Raw genomic sequence first — 21,092 nt, 5'->3', positions numbered from 1 at the left:
CTGGCGTTCCAGCTCTGTTCACAAACAGGCATATACTTATCCTTGGTTTTAAAAAAGTGAAGGGGAGATTGCAGAGGAATAGAAAGTACTTGGATGAGGGCTGTGCCAGCACTGTTCCAACATCCAACAGATTAACTGGGCAAAGGAAGAAGAGTTGAAAAAATGCAAACAGCTCTGAAGAAGTGGTTGAGGTCAGGCCCTTTCCCAAGGGGAACTTTATCAAAGCTGCAGGCTCATGCCTGCAGGGAAGATCTTCACTCAGCCTGCATCGGTGCAAATTTCATGCAGATGTTCAGAGCTAAAATACCCACAACATTAAAATCTGAAGATATCTTAAGTAATTTGGGGAAGGCCTTTACTGAAGATTTATGTTGCCCTTCTACATGTTTGGTTGCCCTAGCAGAAGTGGGGAGGGTGTAGGAAGAAGTTCAGGGGGAAGGAAAGAAGTCTTCCCTGTTTGTCTCATTTTCTGCCCTGCTTCCCTAAAGATGTTACCAGAAACATGTATCAGTGACAGGACCCTTGTGATCAGGTCTAGGGTGGCAGTTTCCATATTACTCTCTGCATCCTTCTCCTCACCTGCCTGTTTCCACCCTTTTGTGTGCACTGTCTGGAGTCCCAAAGGGAGTACAGCCTTGTTTCCCCTCCCAGAAAGCATCAGCACAAGCTCTCAGCTGTCTTTGATTGTGCCCCAGCCACATGCAGAGAGAAGTAGTACCTTGCTTATGGAGGATTTCCTGCATGCTGTCTGGGAGCCTGCTCTGATTTCTCTTGGAGACTCCAGGTGCTGCTCCTGGCTCCTCCTTATCCTCACTCATTAAGTCATACCACATCCAGGGCTGTATCAAGCTGAAGATTAAGGATCCTTCTTGCTCCTTAATCACAAACAGAGATAAATTAAGTATCTAGTGTAGAGTGGCATCTTGAGAGCCTGTGCTGAACAAAGGGGATGTTCTGAAACCTGAAATAGCTTATCTCACTTCAAGTGGAGTTATTTTACATTTCCCATTTCCTAAAGCTTAAGGCAATTTGGTTTTGATCTGGTAACATGTCTCCTGTGGTTTGGTGTTACTGGGGAAAACTTACTGATCCCTTCCATTGGGAATGATTTTTGTGTGCTTGTGTTTAATAAGACACATCATATGCATATGTTTGAGGGAATATGGCTTCAGCCTGTCAAACTTTAATGCCCTTTGTACCTGTAGCAAAACAACACAGCTGGTTTTGTAAGCAATCTGTTGTGGTGGTTAAAGGAATGCTTCCATGGCAAAGCTACTGGAAAATAGTGAGAAAGCACAGAAAAATGTCCTGTGGGGCTGAGCCATTCTTGCTCCCTTTGTTTTTGTTGTTTTTTTGGGTTCCCCCCCGCAGCACTAGTAACTGCTGACTGGGATGTTTTGTGGCAAGGTAAATTAATTTTCAACTTTGTCATACTCCTTTTAACCTTTTTTAAGGATACCTTGCAGCACCACCCGTTTCCTGTTAAAGCAAATGATACAGCAGAGTCTACGTGCATTTCACCAGGGTATTGTGCACTAATTCTTTTGGTGGCAAGAAAGAAAACAGTCTAGCACTGAGAGGCAGATTAGGCAGCTCTCTCTGAAAAAGGGCATTTCCTTCTAATGTGATTACTAAAACTTGTGTTTCCATTAGTTGTCTTGCTGTGCACTGTGCTGTACTGGGGAAAAGAGAATGTCTGTCCTAAAGAGGCTGAAGCAAAGACAGTGGGAAAACACAGCTGGCTAGTTCCTGGAAGGAGATGTGTAGGGGTGTGCCAGCCCCAGAGCATGACGAGACTTAACTGATGGCATGGTGTAAAGAGGGGGGAAAAAATCTCTGTGATCTGGTAGGGTGTTCTCACAACTGTAAGGAGGGAGCAGATCCTGACCCTACACTGGATCTGGAGTTTGTGATGAGTTGTCTCTTTCTGGGCTTTGATTTCCTCCCAGCAAGACCCTCCAGAGGACTCAGAAAACAAATTGGCTGATGTGTGCTCTAAGTGCTTTTCTAAGCATTAGAGTAATGGAGCGTTAGGAATATTTTTATTTATGTTTGAATCTGGTTAATTTCTTTAAGACTAAATTACTCCATATAGAAACTGCAAACGAAGGAGTAATAGGTGCTGTCTAGGCCCCCTGGGGAGACAATATGTGATTATTAAACTGAAATCAGGACGTTTTTTTTATTCTGTAGCTTAAACCACAGCAATTCATGACTTTAGGCCAATAAAGCAGGGAGATCTAGCCATCAGTTTAAGAACCTGGCTTTCAGTTGTAGTCTCATAATCACAGGATAGCTCAGGTTGGAAGGAGCCTCAGGAGGTGAGGCTCTCAAAGTAAGGTAGCCATGGGATCAAACCAGGTTGCTCAGGGCTGGTTCCAGCTGGGTGGTGAAAACCATCAAAGAGAGAGGCTGCCCTGCAGCTCTGGACAGCCCTAGACCTTGGTGATCTCTGGTCTCTTTCACTACAGAATGAAGAAGAGGAAATCAAGCTGGAGATAAATATGCTAAAAAAGTACTCCCATCACCGGAATATCGCTACATATTACGGTGCATTTGTAAAGAAAAGCCCTGCAGGCCAAGATGATCAGCTCTGGGTAAGTGTTGATTGCACTTTGTGTTCATCAGATTTACAGCTCCAGTATGCTCAGCTTGAAACTCTGTCCCGGTGAAACTCTGAAGTCATTGTTGTGAAGAATAACACATAAAGGAGAAATGTTTCTCTCCCCCCTAGATGTCTTCTATCCCCTGTGATTTTCTGTGAGGGTGGGCATAAAGTATGTTATGATACATGTGACATGCTGTCATTCTGATTTGTTGTTAGAGGTTTGTTCCCAAATTGAAGTTTTTTGTTTGTTTGTTTGTTTTAATGAAAGTAAGAGAGACCTTGTTCTCCTCCCCTCCTCTCCTTGCACTTGTTTCTTTCCTTTTTTTTCAGTTGGAGAATAAAAAGGGAACAGAGGAACTGGGAATAAAACAATGAATCCTCCAATTTTTTTTTATTTTTTTTTGGCTGCAAGAATCTCATTTTTCAGTGCTCTTAGTTCTTGTTTTTCTGTTTTTGTACTTTCAAAAAAAAAAAACCAACAAAAAATAACCTGTGATAGAAGGGAAGCACTGCTGAGGTTTTTTATTTATTCAGCAATGTGTGTGATTCAGGAAATGAGATTTTATGCCACTTGGCATCCGGGAAAGTCATGTATAGCTTGCCACACCTTGCTTGTGGTGGAGTGGGTGCTTGCAGCGGTATCTCTGCCGGCACCCTGTCAGTGCTGTGGTAAAGGTGCATTGCGTTTGTCTTCCTGCAGCTGGTGATGGAGTACTGTGGCGCAGGCTCTGTCACTGACCTTGTAAAGAAGACAAAAGGGAATTGTTTCAAGGAAGACTGGATTGCCTACATCTGCAGAGAGGTTCTCAGGGTGAGTTGTGCCAACAGAACTTTGTCGCTCATTTGCAACAAAAATGCCCTTCCAAGACTGGTTGCTGACATGGTCACTCACAAGCCCTACCGTTTAAAGGATTTGATCCATGAGTCTCCTGGGCCTTCTTTATGAAGAACAGAAAACTCCTGTTTCCTATGGCAAATAGCTGTCTTCTGAAAGTCCAGATTCTGGGCAGATTTTCCATTTTCAGTAAGTCTGTCCTCCACATCAGGAGATCTTACTGCTCATTACTTCAGCAGTTCATGCTGTGTAAGATCTTTCTGTTCATAATTCCTTTAGCTGCACAGGCTCAGGGACTGCTTTTCTGCACTTTTAGAAGCAATGTTGACTTAGCAACATTCCAAAAGCTTAAAAGGTGGCCCTGCTGGGCAATATACCCCAAGACAATTCTTAGGGCTGTATTTCATTCTGTGCAAGCTTAGAGCTTTCTGTTTGTGGGTTATTGGGGTTTTGTTTAGTTTTGGTTTTTTGTTCCTGGAAAGTACAGAGGATAAAACAATTCTCAAGTGTAATCTAATGAAATAACCTGGAAAAAAAAACCATAAAATGTTGGAACCTGTCATTCTAAATTCAAAACCCATTACTGATCCATTTTCCTTGTAATGGAGTTTTACTACTTTCCTAAATAATGGTAAGATAAATGTGTATGCTGGGAGCTGGAATACGAATAGCATGACAAAGTAATGCTTCAATAGGGGTAAATCTTCACTTCTGGAGCAGAGGAGTTGAGAATCATGCTCAGTAGAGGATATTGGCCATTTGCTGGGATTTTCCATTAAACTGCAGATTGTAATAGCTATAGGTTTTTACATGGGGGAATCTCTTCTGAAAACAACAACAACAAAACCCACAAAAAGCAACATCTGAATGGTCTGGTCAGGTTGCTCGTCATTTGCATGTCTCCGATATCTCTAAAGCAATTGATGTTAAAATATTTGTTTTACACTCAAGCAACTGAAAACCATAATATTATGCTGGTGTAAAATAAGAGATTGGATTTAATCATGCTTGTTCAAAAGCAGAATGACCCAGTTGCAAAGGGATTGACAATGTTTCCTTCTGGAAAATTTAGAACCTGGGTGGGAGCTCTATTTGAACTTTTTTGCTTTTAACACATAGCATAAGGAGGCATCCCTTGATTCTGAGACAGAAATTTAAAATACTTCCCCTGCACAGGCCTGTAGGTAAGGAAGACAAACTTGTGGTTGCTGTCTTCTCTCCCCCCTGAAATGGGTCTTCATGTTGCTAGTAATATCCAAAGAACTTTCCCTATGAGGAAAGTCTGAGAAAGGCAGAAGTGTAAAAAGGCAACAAAGCCTTTTTATGTTGATGATAATGATAGAAAGAATAAGTCTGGGTTTCTTTTAGGGGTTGGCACATCTTCATGCTCATCATGTCATCCATCGTGATATTAAAGGACAGAATGTTCTTCTCACAGAAAATGCTGAAGTAAAACTAGGTAAGTTTCCTTAAATGTGTGCTAGAAACATGTTCAGAAAAAGCCTTCAGTAACTGAAGAGGAATGAATATGTCAAGTAGCAGTAACGCTTGTGTTTATAAGGTGTCTGTCATGTAGAAAGAGCTGAAAATGTGACACTTTCTGCAAGGATGTCACTCACAGCCTGTGAGGAGTGCAGCTGCTTCTGGGCAGTCAAACACAGAACCTGTCTAGTAAGTCACAGCACCATCAGGCCTTCATGGCAGATCCTGGCATGCAAAGGCTTCCAGAAGTTGGGGCAATAAATTATGCAATCCATTTCTCTAAGGAAAATGGTCTTAGATGTCTTCATCTGACAATAGGTGAAATTGCCCATGTCTGAGGGCTACCACTGAAGAGTACCTCATTACTAGTTGTCATCTCAAAACTGTTGGAGAGTTTACTTATTTCCTTTTCTAGCTGTGACATGTCAGTGTTGACACCTTCTGATTTCCTAAGACTGAAGTACTACTTACCTCTTTTGAGGTAAGGATGCCTTTCATGTTTTAATAAGACATCACAGAGAATACATGACAGTGATTTAAAGGAGCAGTCTCAAGGAGAGCACTTCTGTTATTTGGGATGGTCTTTATGCTCTCTCTTAAACTGAAAGAATTCCCTGTAGAGTTGGAGAACAAAAATAATGAATGTGGGGTAGGATGTTTGGCTGGAGGGAGTGAAAATAGGTTCTTTAAATCTCATTATGGTTTAACCTTATGGCGAAATCCTGGCTTCACTGATGCCAGAGGGAGTTTTGCTGTTGTGTTAAATGAAGACAGGATTTTGCTTGTAGTCTCCAAAAGAAATAAACTAGTTTTCAACTGTTCCCTTTTGAAACTGGCAACATGGGGGTTTCTGTGTGTTTACAGTCTTGTAAAGTTATTAGTCCCACCATTCTTCACCAGGTTGACAAGAAAGTGAAACCTTTCTAACTGACTAAAGATGAAACAAATTTGTTGAGTACAGTGGTTTCCAGAGAGCTTTAGCTCATATGTCTTAAAGTAAAGAAGCTAGAAACCCAAGAGGTCCTCAGTCCAGTTCTGTTCCACTTCAGCCTAAGTGTGCACACTTCCTACCAGAAGCACAGAGCACATGATGATCCCAAAGGTCAGAGCCAACTTACTGCTGGAGAAGGTTTCTTAAAGAGGCACATTAAATTATAGTAGCACAAATGATTGTGTTTTGCAGATGATCTGCAGTGAGGTAACAGAAGTGAAAAAATCTGCTCCTTGATGGTAACCATAGGGCTGTCTCCTTCAGTCCTTTCTTTTCCCTGTTATTTTGTCCTTCCTGTGAATAGCACTCGAATGCTATGCCCAGTGGATCCAATTAGTGTATCTTTCAAAGAAAAATATAACCACATTATTATAAGTTGCACAGGCCATTCACATCTGAATAAAACCATTTTGCTCTGATGAAAGTAACACCCTTTTCAGCACAAAGAGCATCACACAATTCTCTGTTATGATGAGTCTGAGATCAGAATAAACTGGTAGGCTTTCCAGCTTGTTATAAGACAGAGCATGAGTGCAAGGAAGGAGTTATTCTAAATGCTTTGCTATGAAGTGATGTGATAGTTCTTTCCAGCTTTCACAAATGGACATATTAGATACATCCAAATTTGATTTGTAGATTTGTAGATACTGTTTTTCCTTTCAGATATGACTTAAAGGTCTTGAGTCCTACTCAATGTTGTGTGTAGATTAAGCATAAATTATTCTGTAATGTCTTCCTAGAGCAATTTGTCTGCTGTAACCTTTCTGGGGGGTTCAGCATGCTGTTTATTTGATCCTTCTGTCAAAAACAAACCCAAAAAAACGCAGTTGAATTTTAACAATTGAACAAGACACAATGGAGGAGCTCAGCTTTGATATGCGTTTTAGCCCAAAGGTTTGATACTCTAAACAGCATGAATGTAACTGTGTGAGGTTACTTGAGTACTGCATCATGCTTCTGGGGCCCCCAACACAAGAAGGACTTCAAACTGTTGGAGTGTATCCAGAGAAGGGCCATGAAGATGATCAGAAGGCTGGAGCACCTCCCCTATGGGGACAGGCTGCAGGAATTGTTCAGCCTGGAGAAGAGAAGGCTCTGAGACCTTTTAGCAGCTTTTCCTGTACCTGAAGGGGGCTTACAAAAAAGCTGGGGAGGGACATTTTGCAAGGACTTGTAGTGGTAAGATGAGGGGAAATAACTTCAAGTTGGAAGAGGATAGATCCAGACTGGATATTAGGAAGAAATACTTTACAGTGAGGGTGGTGAGACACTGGACAGGATGCCCAGGGAGGTCATGGATGCCCCCTCCCTGGAAGTGTTCAAGGCCAGTTTGGATGAAGACTTGAGCAATCTGATCTAGTGGAAGGTGTCCCTATGTGATCTTTAGGGTCCTTTCCAACCCAAACCATTCTATGATTCTGTGATAACCAAGCAAACACTCTGCAAATGGATACAACTCTTTATTAATTTTTTACCTCTGCTTGGCTTTTCAGTGGATTTTGGTGTTAGTGCCCAGCTGGATAGGACTATTGGAAGAAGAAACACATTCATTGGCACACCATATTGGATGGCACCTGAGGTCATTGCTTGTGAAGAGAACCCAGACTCCACATATGATTACAGAGTAAGTGTTACAATGCTACATAAGGTAGAAAACACACAGGTTACTGATGAAATTCTGCTCAAGGACTTTGTGTGAAAAGTTCAACCTTCCCTTCTTTTGAACCACAGTAGTATTAGAACTGTGTTTGTAATATGTGGTTGGTGGCTCTTTTTAAGTGTGGAATTTATTTTCTTTATTTATTTTTGTGACTTGCTGATACATGAAAGACACTTTCATAAAGTTCTGTGCAAAACAAAACAGAACCAAAACAACCCTGATGCATGGAGGTTGCAAGACAGGATAGAAAAGAAAGGAAAAGGTAAATTTGGAAGAAACACCTGAAGTAGTGTAATATTAATGGCAAATTACAGTTCTCCAGTGTGATAGAGCTGGTTTACTTTGTAAAAAAATTGCAAATCCTGGGTTAATGGCAATAGTTAATATCACTTCACTCATTTATGAGCATATGACTGTGAGAGGTTTCCCATGACAGAATGATTTATGATTATTCATGGGGTGGCTGAGGTGAAAAGGCACAGAATTTCTGATATTTCAGGTTGTTCCCATTGATTGTCTTATTTAGTCTCTTCCCATCAGCAATTTCCTCACTAACGAGTGTGAGACACCCATTAGCCTTTCCTTCTCCAGGCTGAACAGTTCCATCTCTCTCAGCCCAGAGCCTCCTAGCTCTAATCCTTTGAACATCTTTGTGGGCCTTCACTGTACTCGCTCCAGTATGTCTGTGATTTCCTTGTACTGAGGAGCCCAAAGACAGCTATGGAGAGCTTTTTCTAATTCTCTTCCTAACTCTTAGAACACACTAATGCTGCTCCCAAGAGTCTTACAAAGTCTGTTCTTTTGTCCTCTGGCCTGTTTCCAGCAATGGTGTCATTCAGCTTACCATACAGGGTGTTTTCCAGGGATGACTTTCTGAGCAGTCATCTTCTGAGTGATCCTCTGGTCACTCTTTCAGTTCAGGTGCTATCTTGGTTGCCACTTGGTACATAAGTCTTATTATGGCTTCAGAAATATTTGTTAGAAGAACCTGTTACTGCTTCCGTTTTATAGCAATTCAGAGGCTGTGATTCTCCCTTGTTGGGACCTTTTGTGCTGTGCTGAGAGTGAGGTCAGATTGTGTGAATGTCAGTCATGACCAAAGAATGTTCTTGGATTTTATTTTTCATACCACATAAATCTTCTATTGAAACCTCGAGAAATTAGACGCTTGTCTTCACTCCCTGTCCCCATTCAATTTCCTTTTCAGAGTGTGAACTTTTCAGAAGATATAAGCACTAGGAATGTGCACTCCTAATTCCTGAGGTTTCTTTGACTTCAGTAATAGCTGCAGTTCATCTACATGTATTTATTTCTGCCTCTGAATAGATTCTGCAGTTTATAGCTTAAAATACTCCTAATTCTTGAGGCTTCTTTGCCTTCAGTAATAACTTTAGTTCATCTACATGTATTAATTTCTGCCTCTGAATAGATTTTGCAGTTTATAGTTTAAAGTGGATTAGCAGACGATTTTGGAAGCACTTGTGCAGACAGTGCTATGGCTCAAAATGTGGTAAGGGGACATCTTTCCTACAGAGATTTATAGCTGATATGATGAGCAAAATAGCAGAAAGTGACTCTGTAACTTCATGCTGCTCAAAAAAACACCCCAAAACCCAAATGAATAAAAAATATATGCATAAATATGTATGTATGTATATATATATACACACACACACACACATCTATATATACACTGACCTTTACAAACATACTTTGAAACTCCAAACCAAATTCATTCTAGCTTGTTGGTTTCTCCCATTGACCTCTGAAACCTGCAATACTACCCCTAGAAGACTTTTCTAATTTTCACTCATTTACTTAAGCAAAAGTCAGGGTTGTGAATTTATTAACATCTCACCAGTTTTCTTGTCAAACTCCACCACAAACTATGATGCAAACTAGTTTTCAGCTTGCATGGAACAGTTCAGAGCAGCTGGACTGGAAGGCTCTGTTGATAAAGTCAAATTTAGTTAGAAAGCCAGAAAGCCAGGCTGGCTCTCAGCATCCAGATGAGCTGGTAAAGGAAACTGCTTGAAGTGAACTGAGCTGAGCATATACTACAGCACGAATCTGACTGCATGATGTGCTCTCCTTTCATGTGCCCAAAAACATGTGACTGGAGGCTTTGTAGACAGAAAGTGGCAGACCCCAAGGCCTGACTATAATGTCTGTTCCATCACTGTAGAAACTCAGCAATGGCTGCTCTGAAATAAGAATTAAGACCAAAAATTTTTTTTTACCAGGAGTAGAGGGGTGAGGCACTGCTGTGTCTCACTGCCTCATGAGAGCAGTTTAAGAGATTTAAGATGTATATTTAAACATTTCCTGCTATATTTTGGCTCTGGTTTTTTGAATGCAGAAGGTCTGCATTTTGGGGCTGGCTGCTTAAATGATGAATCAGCTGTTCAGTGTTGCATGGGAAATGGAAAGCTTCTGGCTATTAGCATGCTTCCTAAAAGCTCAGTAGGGAATGGGAGGGAGCAGAATGTATGTCGCTCCAACTAAAACAACCCAATCCAGGAGAAATCTGGGAAAACTCTAAAAAACCCAAAGAAAAACCTAACAAAACAAACAAAAAAACCCCCCACCAAACAACACAAAACCATCTCCAAGTCAAAAATCCCAAAGAAAACAAACAACCCTCCACTTCACTGCTGCAAGTTGCAATGTGCCATGTTTCTTTTCCTGCAGAGTGACCTATGGTCTCTGGGAATCACTGCTATGGAAATGGCCGAAGGAGCTCCTCGTAAGTGATTTTGTACGAAGGTTGGAGTGTCTATGTTTTGTGTACATGTTCTGTGTTAAAATAACTCACACTTGGCTAATTCGCAGACCACATTCTGGTCTGGCTGTCTTTAAAAATAGTCTATGACTTTTCTCATTTAGGCTCTTCTGTTTTCCTCCTTTTTTTCAGGCATTTTAACTCTATATTTTGACTCCTTACCTTCGTGTTGTAGAAAAACAAATACTTTTTTTAGTTAGAGCTCTTGCTTACATCACTTTGTTGATCACTGCCTATAGGTACAGCTAAACAGAAGTGATTGACACGTTGGAAGAAAAATTAACAAGAGGCCAGTGGGAGAAGCTAGGCCTAAAGTTTGTATTTTCCCTCTGGGACTGACTTGATTCATACAGGTTTTGGGATGAATATCGTATTTGCTCATGTCATGGCTCCAGTCCATGACCACATCCTCAACCTGACTGCAGACTGCTGCAGTTTCCCAGCCTGTCCTCACCAGCCAGCTGCCCCCCTCTCTCCTCCAGTTGGCCTCTTGCAGCCATGGGGCAGAGGTCAGCAGCTGCAGCGTGGACGCAAAGACCTTGTGCAATTTTGTTTCCACAGAGGACCTGTTGCTCTGCCCCAGTGCCCACAAGACAGATGTGATATGATGAGATATCCGGTCACTGAGGAGAGCACAGGAGATGGAATAAATTATACTCTGGCCTGAGCTTGAGAGCATGTAGGCTGTGTTTTTTAAAAAACACATTTGGCTCTTCTCCCATCAGACTTGATTTTCAGGAGCCAGCTGGAGTTCAGGAGCACTTTCAGACACTTTTCTTCAGTCTATCTGAAACTTAGTCCTCAGACATGAGTCTGTTCAAAGTTGTCTTAGAGGGAGACTTGGTAGCTTTGAATGCTGATTCCTCATGCCACTTGTATTTGATGTTTTCACTAGCTTTGGCAGGGTGATGCTATGGATTATATTCTGTTGCATTGTCCTTTCGTGACTGTAATACAACAGCGCGTGGACCCCTAGCTGGAAAACAGACTTTTTCTGCTCCCCCCCCTTCCCCACTCTTTCACATGCTATTGAAAATTCAAGGGAAAAAGTCAAAAACAGAACTCAGAAGTAAAAAACAACAGCAGGTGGATGCTGGCAAAGGAATTAACAGAAGGCTGAGAAGACTTTACCAAACCATTTTTCTCATTTTCACTAGTTCTGTAAAGCTGTAAGTCTGTTCCTTTTAGGAGAATAACTGCTGAACACCTGTATTATATCATAAGCAATCAGCCTTCCTATGGTTTCTATCAGTCGTCAAGCAGTAGTTCTGTTTTGTAAAGGAAGACCTCTGACCCTCAGTATTTTTCCATGAAAGATGGAGCACGCTCACAAGTCCATACAGAACGCCTGGGATAGATGAGATGTGACAGTATTTATTTGCTGCAGAGTCCTTTGTAGCTTCAACTTTCCACAACCGTAACATTAATGAGAAGTACACTGAGCTGGAGAGAAAGCAGCATCTGAATGCCTGAGTAGAATCTGTTTCAGATTGCCTAGTAATGGTGCCCAGCTCCCAGAACACAGAATAGATGAAATGTGTGCTTAGTTATTATGCTTCGTGCCACTGATGCAGTTTATGAACTCTCTGCTTCACATCAGGTTTTCTTCATACTGTGTTTTCGCTTATGCCATGAATGATGTAGTTCAGAGTTTAGTTAAAATTTAACTTATCATTTATCTGAACCATAGCCAGACATGATAAACTTAATAGGTATTCAATCCCAACCTGAACTTCTATTTATATGAAAACGGCCTGTAGTATATTAGAAAGGTGAGCTTTTTTTAATGTCCTTCTGAAGCCTTATATATAAAAAATATGAAGTTGTATTTGTTCCTGCAGCCTTTCTTTCAAATATTTTTTAACTGACAGTAGCAGCAGTGAAAAGCAGTGAAAAATTTCTTTGCGCTCAGAGAATTTATTCCTTGGCTGTAGTGTGAATTGTGTCGACTAGTGAAGTGGTTCTGTGGCCAGTGTGTGCTGTTGGAAGTGGGACTCTTTGTGGAGGATTGCTTTCTCTGCCTGGAGAGTCAGGCTCCTGTCTGACTGGGTCAGTGTGGTCAGGCTGTGGGAGGGACACAGTGGGGGTGGGATGTGTACCCTTCAATAGCTTGTGGTTTCCTTTGCAGCCCTGTGTGACATGCACCCCATGAGAGCACTCTTCCTCATCCCACGGAATCCACCCCCAAAGCTGAAATCCAGAAAATGGTAAAGAGATGTGTAAAACTGTATTTTTACTGCATTGGATTTAGGAGGATTTGGAGCTGTCTTGTCTGGAGACAATGATCTTGCTAAATCTGACAGTGACCTGTAAGGTCTTTCCTAGGCTGTTTCTAGCACTGGGTTAAGCCATAGTTGCAGGTGTAGTTTACCTTCGGGAAACAACACTTCTCTTTTGAACTTTGCCTAAACTGCAGCAACCACTGCAGTTTGGCATGAGTGGCTGAAATTGCAGTACAGACAAGGCTTAGGTGGACTGCTTGGGGTGAGTGCTTTGTCAGAAGACTGCATGGACATTGTAGGACTAATGGCAGTCACTGTGGCCTCCAGAGAATTAGTTTGTCTTTTAAATGAAATGTATGAGGAGAATATTCACCGTATCAAAAGGGCAAGGGCATTTCTGAAAGAATTGTGTTGGTTAGGCTGTGGTTTTGTTGATCTGGAGGTAAATTCAGAGCAGCTCCACTGAAAAGGTGGTCAGGGTGGAGCTCCCCATCATCACTCTCAATGCTGTGCTTGTCTCAGGATTCACACTGGTGACAAAACTCAAACTGTGTCGGTTGCAGAGAAGGAAAACTGGCAAAGTTAGTGCTCCCCATCATTCAGGGGTGGTGCTTGGTACACAAGTTGGAAAGGATTACAGTTGTTCTCCATTTTTCTGTCTTCTTCAGGTCGAAGAAATTCCTAAACTTTGTTGAAAGCTGCCTTGTAAAAAATTATTTACATCGTCCATCCACTGAAACCTTGCTTAAGCATTCTTTCATCCGAGACATGCAGAATGAACGGCAGGTGCGCATCATGCTGAAGGACCACCTGGACAGGACCAGGAAGAAAAAAGGAGAAAAGGGTAATGTAGCAAAAACAATAAAAGGGACTGCAAAAGTCATTTTGGCAGTAAATTGCAAGGCAGATGCAACTGAAATGCTAAAACCAGGAAAACTGTGAGAAAGTGTTGTCCTTGGTAGTGGTGGGGCTATTTTGAAGATCTTTTTCCCAAAGCCTAGGTCCTTAATGGTAGTTAAGTGCTAAAGTCTTTGGAACCTGACTGACCCTGAGTCACTGAGAACAACCCTAATGCTAACAGTGTGAGCGAGGAGCCAAGTCTAGATCTGTCCTTTGTTGAGTATGTAGGTAGCAGTCAGCGAGCAAACGCTGTCTCTTAGTTCATCTGTCTGTCTCCCAGTCATCTCCATATAGTTTTAGCTTGTGAATTCTTTGGGGCCAGCAGTCCTCCTTAAGCGTTGTGCAATGGAGTGCTCAAGAGGCCTCAAAAAGGCCTTTAAGCTCTAACAAAACGCAAATGGGTGTAATGAATCAACTGTTTCACATAGTGGCTGAAGAAAAAGGGAATCTGAGCTTCTTCCAAATGCTGGCCTTACTCTTCAGAGCAAAACCTGGAAGAAGTAGTGCTGGAGTGGGCATGATAGTTGTGTAAATGCCTGTGCACAGCAGACTAAGAGCTGGGCTGGGTGGAGAGAGAGAGCAGAGCCTGTTGATTGTCTGCGTTCCCTGCCCTCTCTCTTCTCTAGCTCTTCAGTGTATTTTATGTTGGCAGGGGCGCTGTGAATCTCACTAACTATGAGGGCAAACTTGGAAATCACTACACAGTCAGAAAGTGGCTTATAAACTCCAAGTATTGATTTCACAACATGAGTTGCCTAAAATGGAATTGCTATTGCATTGTGGGTTTACTGACTCCAGTAGCAGTTGCAAATTCTGCCACCTCTTTCAGCTATGAATCTCAAAACACGTTCAAATGAAAAGATAGTGAGAGTTTCTCACAAATGCCCTTGGGGGTGATGGTGCAGTGATAACAGTCACTTCTTGATAGATAGTTAGCACTTTTCAGGTCAAAATCTATTTTTAATCAAGGCTCATCTGAAAAGGAGAATGATGCTAAATTGCCAGACTATACACTTCAAAATGGTGACTTGGGAAAAAAAAAAGCTCCCCCTTTAGCGTGCTATGTAGGCAGCAATGCAGAGAATTATCCCTTAAAAACCTGCTTCATGTTACTCTTGAAGACAATTTTTAAAGTTATGGGCCAGCTTCTTTTGAAGCACTGTGCTAAAACTATCATTGATTTATTATTCCTATTTCTTTTTTTAATTATTTGCTGTAATACAAAAGGAAACCTGGATTTACTCAAGACCTCAACTTAGCTATACAGCAAGGATACAATAGCAGAGCAGGACAGTCTTTTGTGTCCTACGTTTCTTTCTGGAGAATGTCTCTGCTGGTGTTATGGGGGTTAGAGTTCTCTGTGGGTTTAGCCTAATTTACTTCAGATTGTGAAAACAGGTTAGTTTTGCAAAACCAATACAATCAGTCCAGGGAAAAGGTGGAATTGTATAAAGGGGCTATCCTGAAACATTATCTGAACTAGATTTTGAATTATGTATATGGGTATCTTACCTTCCCTCAGCCTCCCAGTGCAACCTGTGGCTTTTAAATTCTTGCTGAGCTACACATAGTTAAGGTTGAATGCTCAGAAACCAAGTTCAAGATCGTGTCTTACATTTAACAGCATCCTCCACTGCTCCACTGGGGTTTCTTTATTGTTCTTTATTTTCTTCTTTTTCTTTTTTTTTTTTCCCCAGAAGAAACAGACTATGATTACAGTGGGAGTGAGGAAGAAGATGATGAGCTGAATGAAGATGAAGGAGAACCAAGGTTAATTTTATTACTGGAATAGAAAAATTGATTGCACAAGCTGTCCTCATTGAAGGCAGCTGTCCTCAGACAGAATGGCTTTTCTTAACTTGCTCTGAATCCCCTATCTCTTGCATCCCCTCCAGTAGCTCTAACTCTTTTTAAGCTATCAAATATAACTGCTGAGTACAAGGTGTCAGTAATAAGCTGCACTTTAGTTCCCCTGCACTAGGGAGGAAACCCTCTAATGAAGGACTCAGTAATCAACTTCAGGCTGTTTTGAAGCACAGTGAGTGCAGATGCATAGTCAATGTGCTGGAGATTTAACAGAACATCATAATTTGCTAACACGGGACAATAAGCAATTCCCAACGCACCTTATATTCTCTCTTTAATGTTATGTTTAGTCATGCAGAAACCTCCACTTTGTTTCAGCTCCATAGTTAATCTCCCAGGAGAGTCAACTCTCCGCCGTGAATTTCTGAGGCTGCAGCAGGAGAACAAAAACCGTTCTGACCCTCATCGCCAGCAGCAGCAGCTGAAGGACCAGGAGAAATACAAGAAGCAGCTGCTCACAGAGCGGCAGAAGCGGATTGAGCAGCAGAAGGAGCAGAGGAGGAGGCTGGAGGACGTAGGGACTGGCTTATATTCTTGTTCCATGTCTCATCACAAACGAAAAATGTGCCTATAGAGAGTAGGCTTTGAAAGGCAAGAAGACTGTGTTAAATTGTCAGCACAGCCTGGGTTGTAGTCTTAGCCTTGGGAGAACTGTGGCACTTTTGAACACAATTTTAAATTATTTTAAATAGGCTCTGTCACTTTCCTGCTGGCAACTTACCCTGAGCTTTGAGAGGGGAGGAGGAAGGGCGTTTTGCTTGAGTTCGTTTGGTAGTGGAAGCCCAGGACACATGGGGTGAGAGATCTTGATCGCTTTCTCATGCCTATTGCCCAATTCAGTGTGTCTCTCTGATCCAGAGTCCTGGCCCTGCTTCTGTTTAAGATGTTACAAGATAGCTGTTGTCTGACACACTGTGGTGTTGAAGGCATCGTGTCTCTTCTCATGGAGTACCTGACAAAATTCAGGCATTGTGTGAGCACTCTGGCACTGGCATTTGTGAAGCACAGTGCCACTCCCGCTAAACCAGGGCTCGGGAAAAACTCTTCCTTCTCCAAATGACAGGAAGACATTTGTCATTAGATTAGCTGCCAGCAATCACAGCGATCTCACATGCCTGCTTAAATGAATGGCAAATCTGCCCTCAGCTGCCAAAAGGGCAAAGGTTTCACTTCAAGTTTGGCAGTCATTGTGGTGGCAGCTTGTGGCTGCCCACTTCTGCTGTGCCGTGTATCGGCTATCCCCTTCAGTGACTGTGCAGCAGGAAACGGGCCTTGTGATTAATGGACACTGGCATAAGTAATTGGTGGGTGCAAAAGTAAAGTAAAATAAGCCATGTTATTCACTGGCTGTCTTCCAGCATCAGAGGCGAGAGCAAGAGCTCCGAAGACAGCACGAGTTTGAGCAGAGGTGGCCAGAGGCTAAGGCCATGCAGAGGAGAGAGGAAGGGTACAAAGAGGACAAAAGGGCTGTGGAAGACGAACAGTTCATGGTAGATGCACAGAAGAAATCGGAAAAGAAGCAGGTATGAAAAAAGTGTTCACTGACAGAAATTCACAGCTCCCTGTTACTGACACTGCTGTCTTTTTCAGTTCCCTAAGGGTGTTCCCATTCTCTGAGTCACAGACTAGAGAGGTACTTTTATAAAGCTTTTACTGCGTCTTGTTCTCAGATTCAGCCTTCATGGAGTTAATTTACGTGTTACTGAGTCATCCTCTTTATCTGTGGCAATGACACTGCCTCTCTCACTTCTGTCCCTGCTGTTTCTGTTCTGTTCTGTTTCTCTTTCAATGCTAAAATCTTCTTGTCAAGTCTGGCACCTTGGCCACAATGCTCTGTAGTGTTTCAGAAGCAGACGGGTTTATAGTCAAACAGAAGCATGGAGTGTGTGATTAAAGTCCTCTGGTTTTAGGGAAAATAAAATTTAAAAAAAAATTTCCAACATGCTGCCTCAAAAGCTAAACACAGAGTTCTCATAGTTGTGTTATGCTTCCTATTGCTTGGGGTTGTCTCTCTTCTGTCAGCCCTGCTGTAATTGTGCTCACTCAGTTCTTTGCAAGACCCACGTTTCCAGTGGTCAGCTTGCTTGTGCCCCAAGGCATTGTTCTCACCGAGGTTCATCACTGTTTGATTTCAGAAGGTGGAAGATGTACAACACAACAGGAAGGTACATCGAACTCTCCCCAAAGACCAGACACAGCTGCTGTCTCTCCAACATGACCACAAGCAGAAGAATTCAAACTCACCAGGGAATCCTCCATCAAGCAGCACAAGCAAAGAGGTACTATATTGGCCAATGTAGCATTTTGGTTCTTTGCAGTTTATGATGCTGTGTTAATGCTTGAAAAAGAGAACAGATTGATCTTTAAACATAAATCTGGAGCTTGATCAGTGCCTCATTACACACTTATGCTACAGTAAAGCTTTTCATTTCCATTAATGTAGAAGATAAGGGAAAGGAAATATTCCTTTGTCACTTCTACTCGAGTTCAGAGAAGGATTTGATTGATGAATTGGGAAGCAGAGTCTTTCTGGTTAACCAGGTGTCATTCCCTTATCCTCCAAAGAGAAATAAATTAACGTGGTATCATCTGAGGTTTAACAGTCTGTGCCTTGATTTTAGGGTTCACAAAATTGCTCCAGACACAGAATGGTGTCATACCACCCAAGCATAGAACTCTATGCCCCAGTGTCAAGTGGTGATGCCTTTTCTTGTTCTTTGTCTCTCAGAATTTTAGGTAGGTAAGATTTGATGGATCAAGGGTGGCCATATATAATCCTTGATTAAGAGTTATAATCCATTTCATTCCTTTGCTAGCTCTAGAAGTATTTCTGCACACCAAATTGTTCTGCTTACTGTTAAGATATTGTGAAAAGATTATGTTCCACTTATGTTATCTCATCATTCCTAGCACACTTATTTTTCTTTTTGATGTAATCCTAACGTGTGAGCCCAGTTCTACAGCTGGTGTGACTTATTGTGTTACTGAAGTCTGGGTCAATGTCAGAAATCTTAGCAGCTCACAGAAGCCTCCTCAGGTGGCTGTAGAATAGTGGATATGATGGTCTCTGCATTAATGATAAAGCATCTTCCCAAAATACCCCAGCCAAGTCATGAGGACAGCTCGTGCTCATGTAAGTAGGAGGAAAGCTGAGTGTTGCCTCTTAGTATCTTGCTGCAGTCTTTAAACAAGTGCCCTCTTTGTCACTGCTTCGTATGAGTGTATGTGTGACTGCATGCTGCAAATGATTCCTTTAGCTGAAATTTTCTATAGTGATGAACAGTTAAATGAATCTGCTAGGATTGTTGAAATTATGAATTTTAATAGCTGAATGTAGTCTGAAAACAGCTAAGCAGCAATATGAAGTAATGAAAACAAATTATATTAAGCTTCCTGTTAGAGTAGCAGTTCATGAAAACAAGAGAATATAACTCTGTTAGAAGTACAACTGAACTGTCAAAACTCCAAATGCCCTAACTCCAAAGGCTTTATTGCACTGATTGATTAAAGAATTTGTTCAAGAATTTTTTACTGAAATTTGACTGAATTCTTCTGGAAATCAGTATTTATTTGATGGCAGAGAGCTAGTTCTTACTGCATCTGGAGAGGAAATCGGGTGTGGACAGAGAAGTAGCTGCTTCTGTTAATTACACATTGAAGTCATTAGAAGTGTTTTGCCTTTGCTAGGCTTCTGGTGGGTGGGGAGAAAATGCAACTCAGTTACTGTAACTTTCTTTTCTACTACATTGTAGTTAGCAGTCAAAAGAACTGTCAAATGTCAGCTTAAATACTCATCTCTAGGTTTGGCTTTGTTTTGTAAATGACCACTTTGTAGCAGAATGAAATGTATTACGGAACTTTTAAGTTAACTTAATTTGGTGGTGAAATAAAATGTCACTAGTTCCAGATTAAGTGCTGCCTGCCTTTTACCCTCACAGTATGAGGATCTTGTCATTTTGGCTACCATAATATAGTTTCAAAGATAAAATTATTTTACATTATTACTTACTTGGAAGTGGAAGTCACTAAAAGTCACTTCCACTAAAATCTACTAGTACAGGGCTGCATTTTTGTGAAGTTTGAGACCTTGTAATTATCTCAGCAGTCACAATTGTTCACTGCAATTTAAAAATGCTTTGAAGTTTTGACTGTTTTTAACAGTGGTAACTCAATTTATTCCTGTCGATACAGATCTTTTCCAATTTATTAGCCAAAGTGATGCTGTTTTCTGTGTTGGGAGAGTTCTACACAGGGATAGAGATAGCCTGCTCAGGAGTGAGTTTGAATGCTCTTTACTGCTCAGTGTCATTTGTAGCATCACTAACAATTATTGATACACAAACCCTCTGGAATTATTGATACACTGAGGCATTAAAAATAAACAAAACCCCCTAAAGGCTTCCAAAGCTTCAAGTTTAATGTTTGTGGCCACAGAACCCTTTCTTAAGAGTTCCTTATGTTTGCCATTGCACTCATCCTGTTGCAGGCAGGTCAGGACAGCTTTCTCCTGGTGTGTGCAGACATGAGCTCACTCTGTGCTTTATCTGGTCCCACTGGCACCAGAGCTAATGAGCTGAGAGATGCCTGGTTCAGGCTTGACACTGCACTAATCCAGTGCCTGGATAGGGGCTGGCATTGGTTCTGGGAGCCCAAAGTGTCAGCCGTGTGAGTTTGTATCTGGATCATAGTATACTGCATACAAGAACCCTTTGGGCACAGAACTAGTAGGTAAATGTCATAGCTAGCTTTTACATTTTCTTTCTTGCTTATGGTAAAATTTGCCTTTCATTATCAGAAATTGCAAGTAATGAAAATCTGACCTTGAGTAGTATAATACTCAAGTTCACTGGGGCTAGAATTTCATGGTGTTTAGCTGTGTTGCATGTTTTAATAAGGGGGGTTTGTGGGTTTATTTTTGTGTGTGTGTGTTCTTTTTTTCCTCATTTAAGATCTGTGAAACTAAGTGGAATCATTTTCCACCTCCTCAGCAGTTTCCTAGGCTGTGTTACAAATATGCTTACCTTCCTGACAGAAGCACAAACAGCCAGATACAGGGAGAGATATCATTAAGAATGCCCACCCAGACACAGATAACTGGGTGTTTTTATGGCATTAATCTCTAGTTTACTGTGTAGATCCATTTCTAGGCTGCTGAATCAGAGGATATGATGAAGATTTACGCTAGAGAATGAGAATTAGTCATGTTGAATGAAACTGGAAAGACTTGTGGGGACAAAACCATAAGATAAAGATTTTTGTAATAAGCAATGCCCTCAGGAAATAAAAGGACTTTTATTCCTTCTAGGTCATGTTCCTCAGTCTTTTCTACCGTGCAAGTAGCATTCCAAAAGATAGTGTGTTAAGTGTTTTGAACTAGAAAGCAACATGCAGTAATGCCAGCATTGTTGTCATGGTTTAACCCCAGCTGGCAGCTAAGGCCCAGGTGGCTGCTTACTCCCTCTCCCCAGGTGAGATGGAGGAGAAAACTGGAAAAAAGTGAGAGTACTGGTGGTTTGAGATAAAGGCAGTTTAACAGGTAAAGCAAAATCTGCATGCATAAGCAAAGGAATTCATTCAACACTTCCCATCAGCAGGTAGGTTCAGCTATCCTTAGGAAAGCAGGGCTTCATCACATGTAATGGTGACTTGAGAAGACAAAACATCACTTTAAGTGTCCCAAGCTTTGTATTGCTGATCTTGATGTCATATGGTATAGGATATCAGCTATCCCCATTGTGTCCCTTCT

At 41.5% G+C, this 21,092-nt stretch overlaps 1 protein-coding gene across 1 annotated transcript in view; it reads left to right on the top strand.

Annotated features, from left to right (window-relative positions):
- NRK (Nik related kinase) overlaps positions 1-21,092 on the top strand; it is a 97,701-nt gene that overhangs the window by 38,552 nt on the left and 38,057 nt on the right. The window contains exons 4-14 of the mRNA XM_054388446.1: positions 2,472-2,597; positions 3,309-3,419; positions 4,812-4,902; positions 7,410-7,540; positions 10,268-10,322; positions 12,487-12,565; positions 13,249-13,424; positions 15,178-15,250; positions 15,665-15,860; positions 16,705-16,869; positions 17,482-17,625. Of these exons, the coding sequence (XP_054244421.1) occupies positions 2,472-2,597; positions 3,309-3,419; positions 4,812-4,902; positions 7,410-7,540; positions 10,268-10,322; positions 12,487-12,565; positions 13,249-13,424; positions 15,178-15,250; positions 15,665-15,860; positions 16,705-16,869; positions 17,482-17,625 (1,347 nt within the window). The remainder of the gene's footprint in view (positions 1-2,471; positions 2,598-3,308; positions 3,420-4,811; positions 4,903-7,409; positions 7,541-10,267; positions 10,323-12,486; positions 12,566-13,248; positions 13,425-15,177; positions 15,251-15,664; positions 15,861-16,704; positions 16,870-17,481; positions 17,626-21,092) is intronic.

The sequence above is a fragment of the Indicator indicator genome, chromosome 17, assembly GCF_027791375.1.
Source record: "Indicator indicator isolate 239-I01 chromosome 17, UM_Iind_1.1, whole genome shotgun sequence".
NCBI lineage: Eukaryota > Metazoa > Chordata > Aves > Piciformes > Indicatoridae > Indicator > Indicator indicator.
The sequence above is the reverse complement of the archived record's forward strand: the minus strand, read 5'-3'. Positions and strand labels throughout refer to the sequence as shown.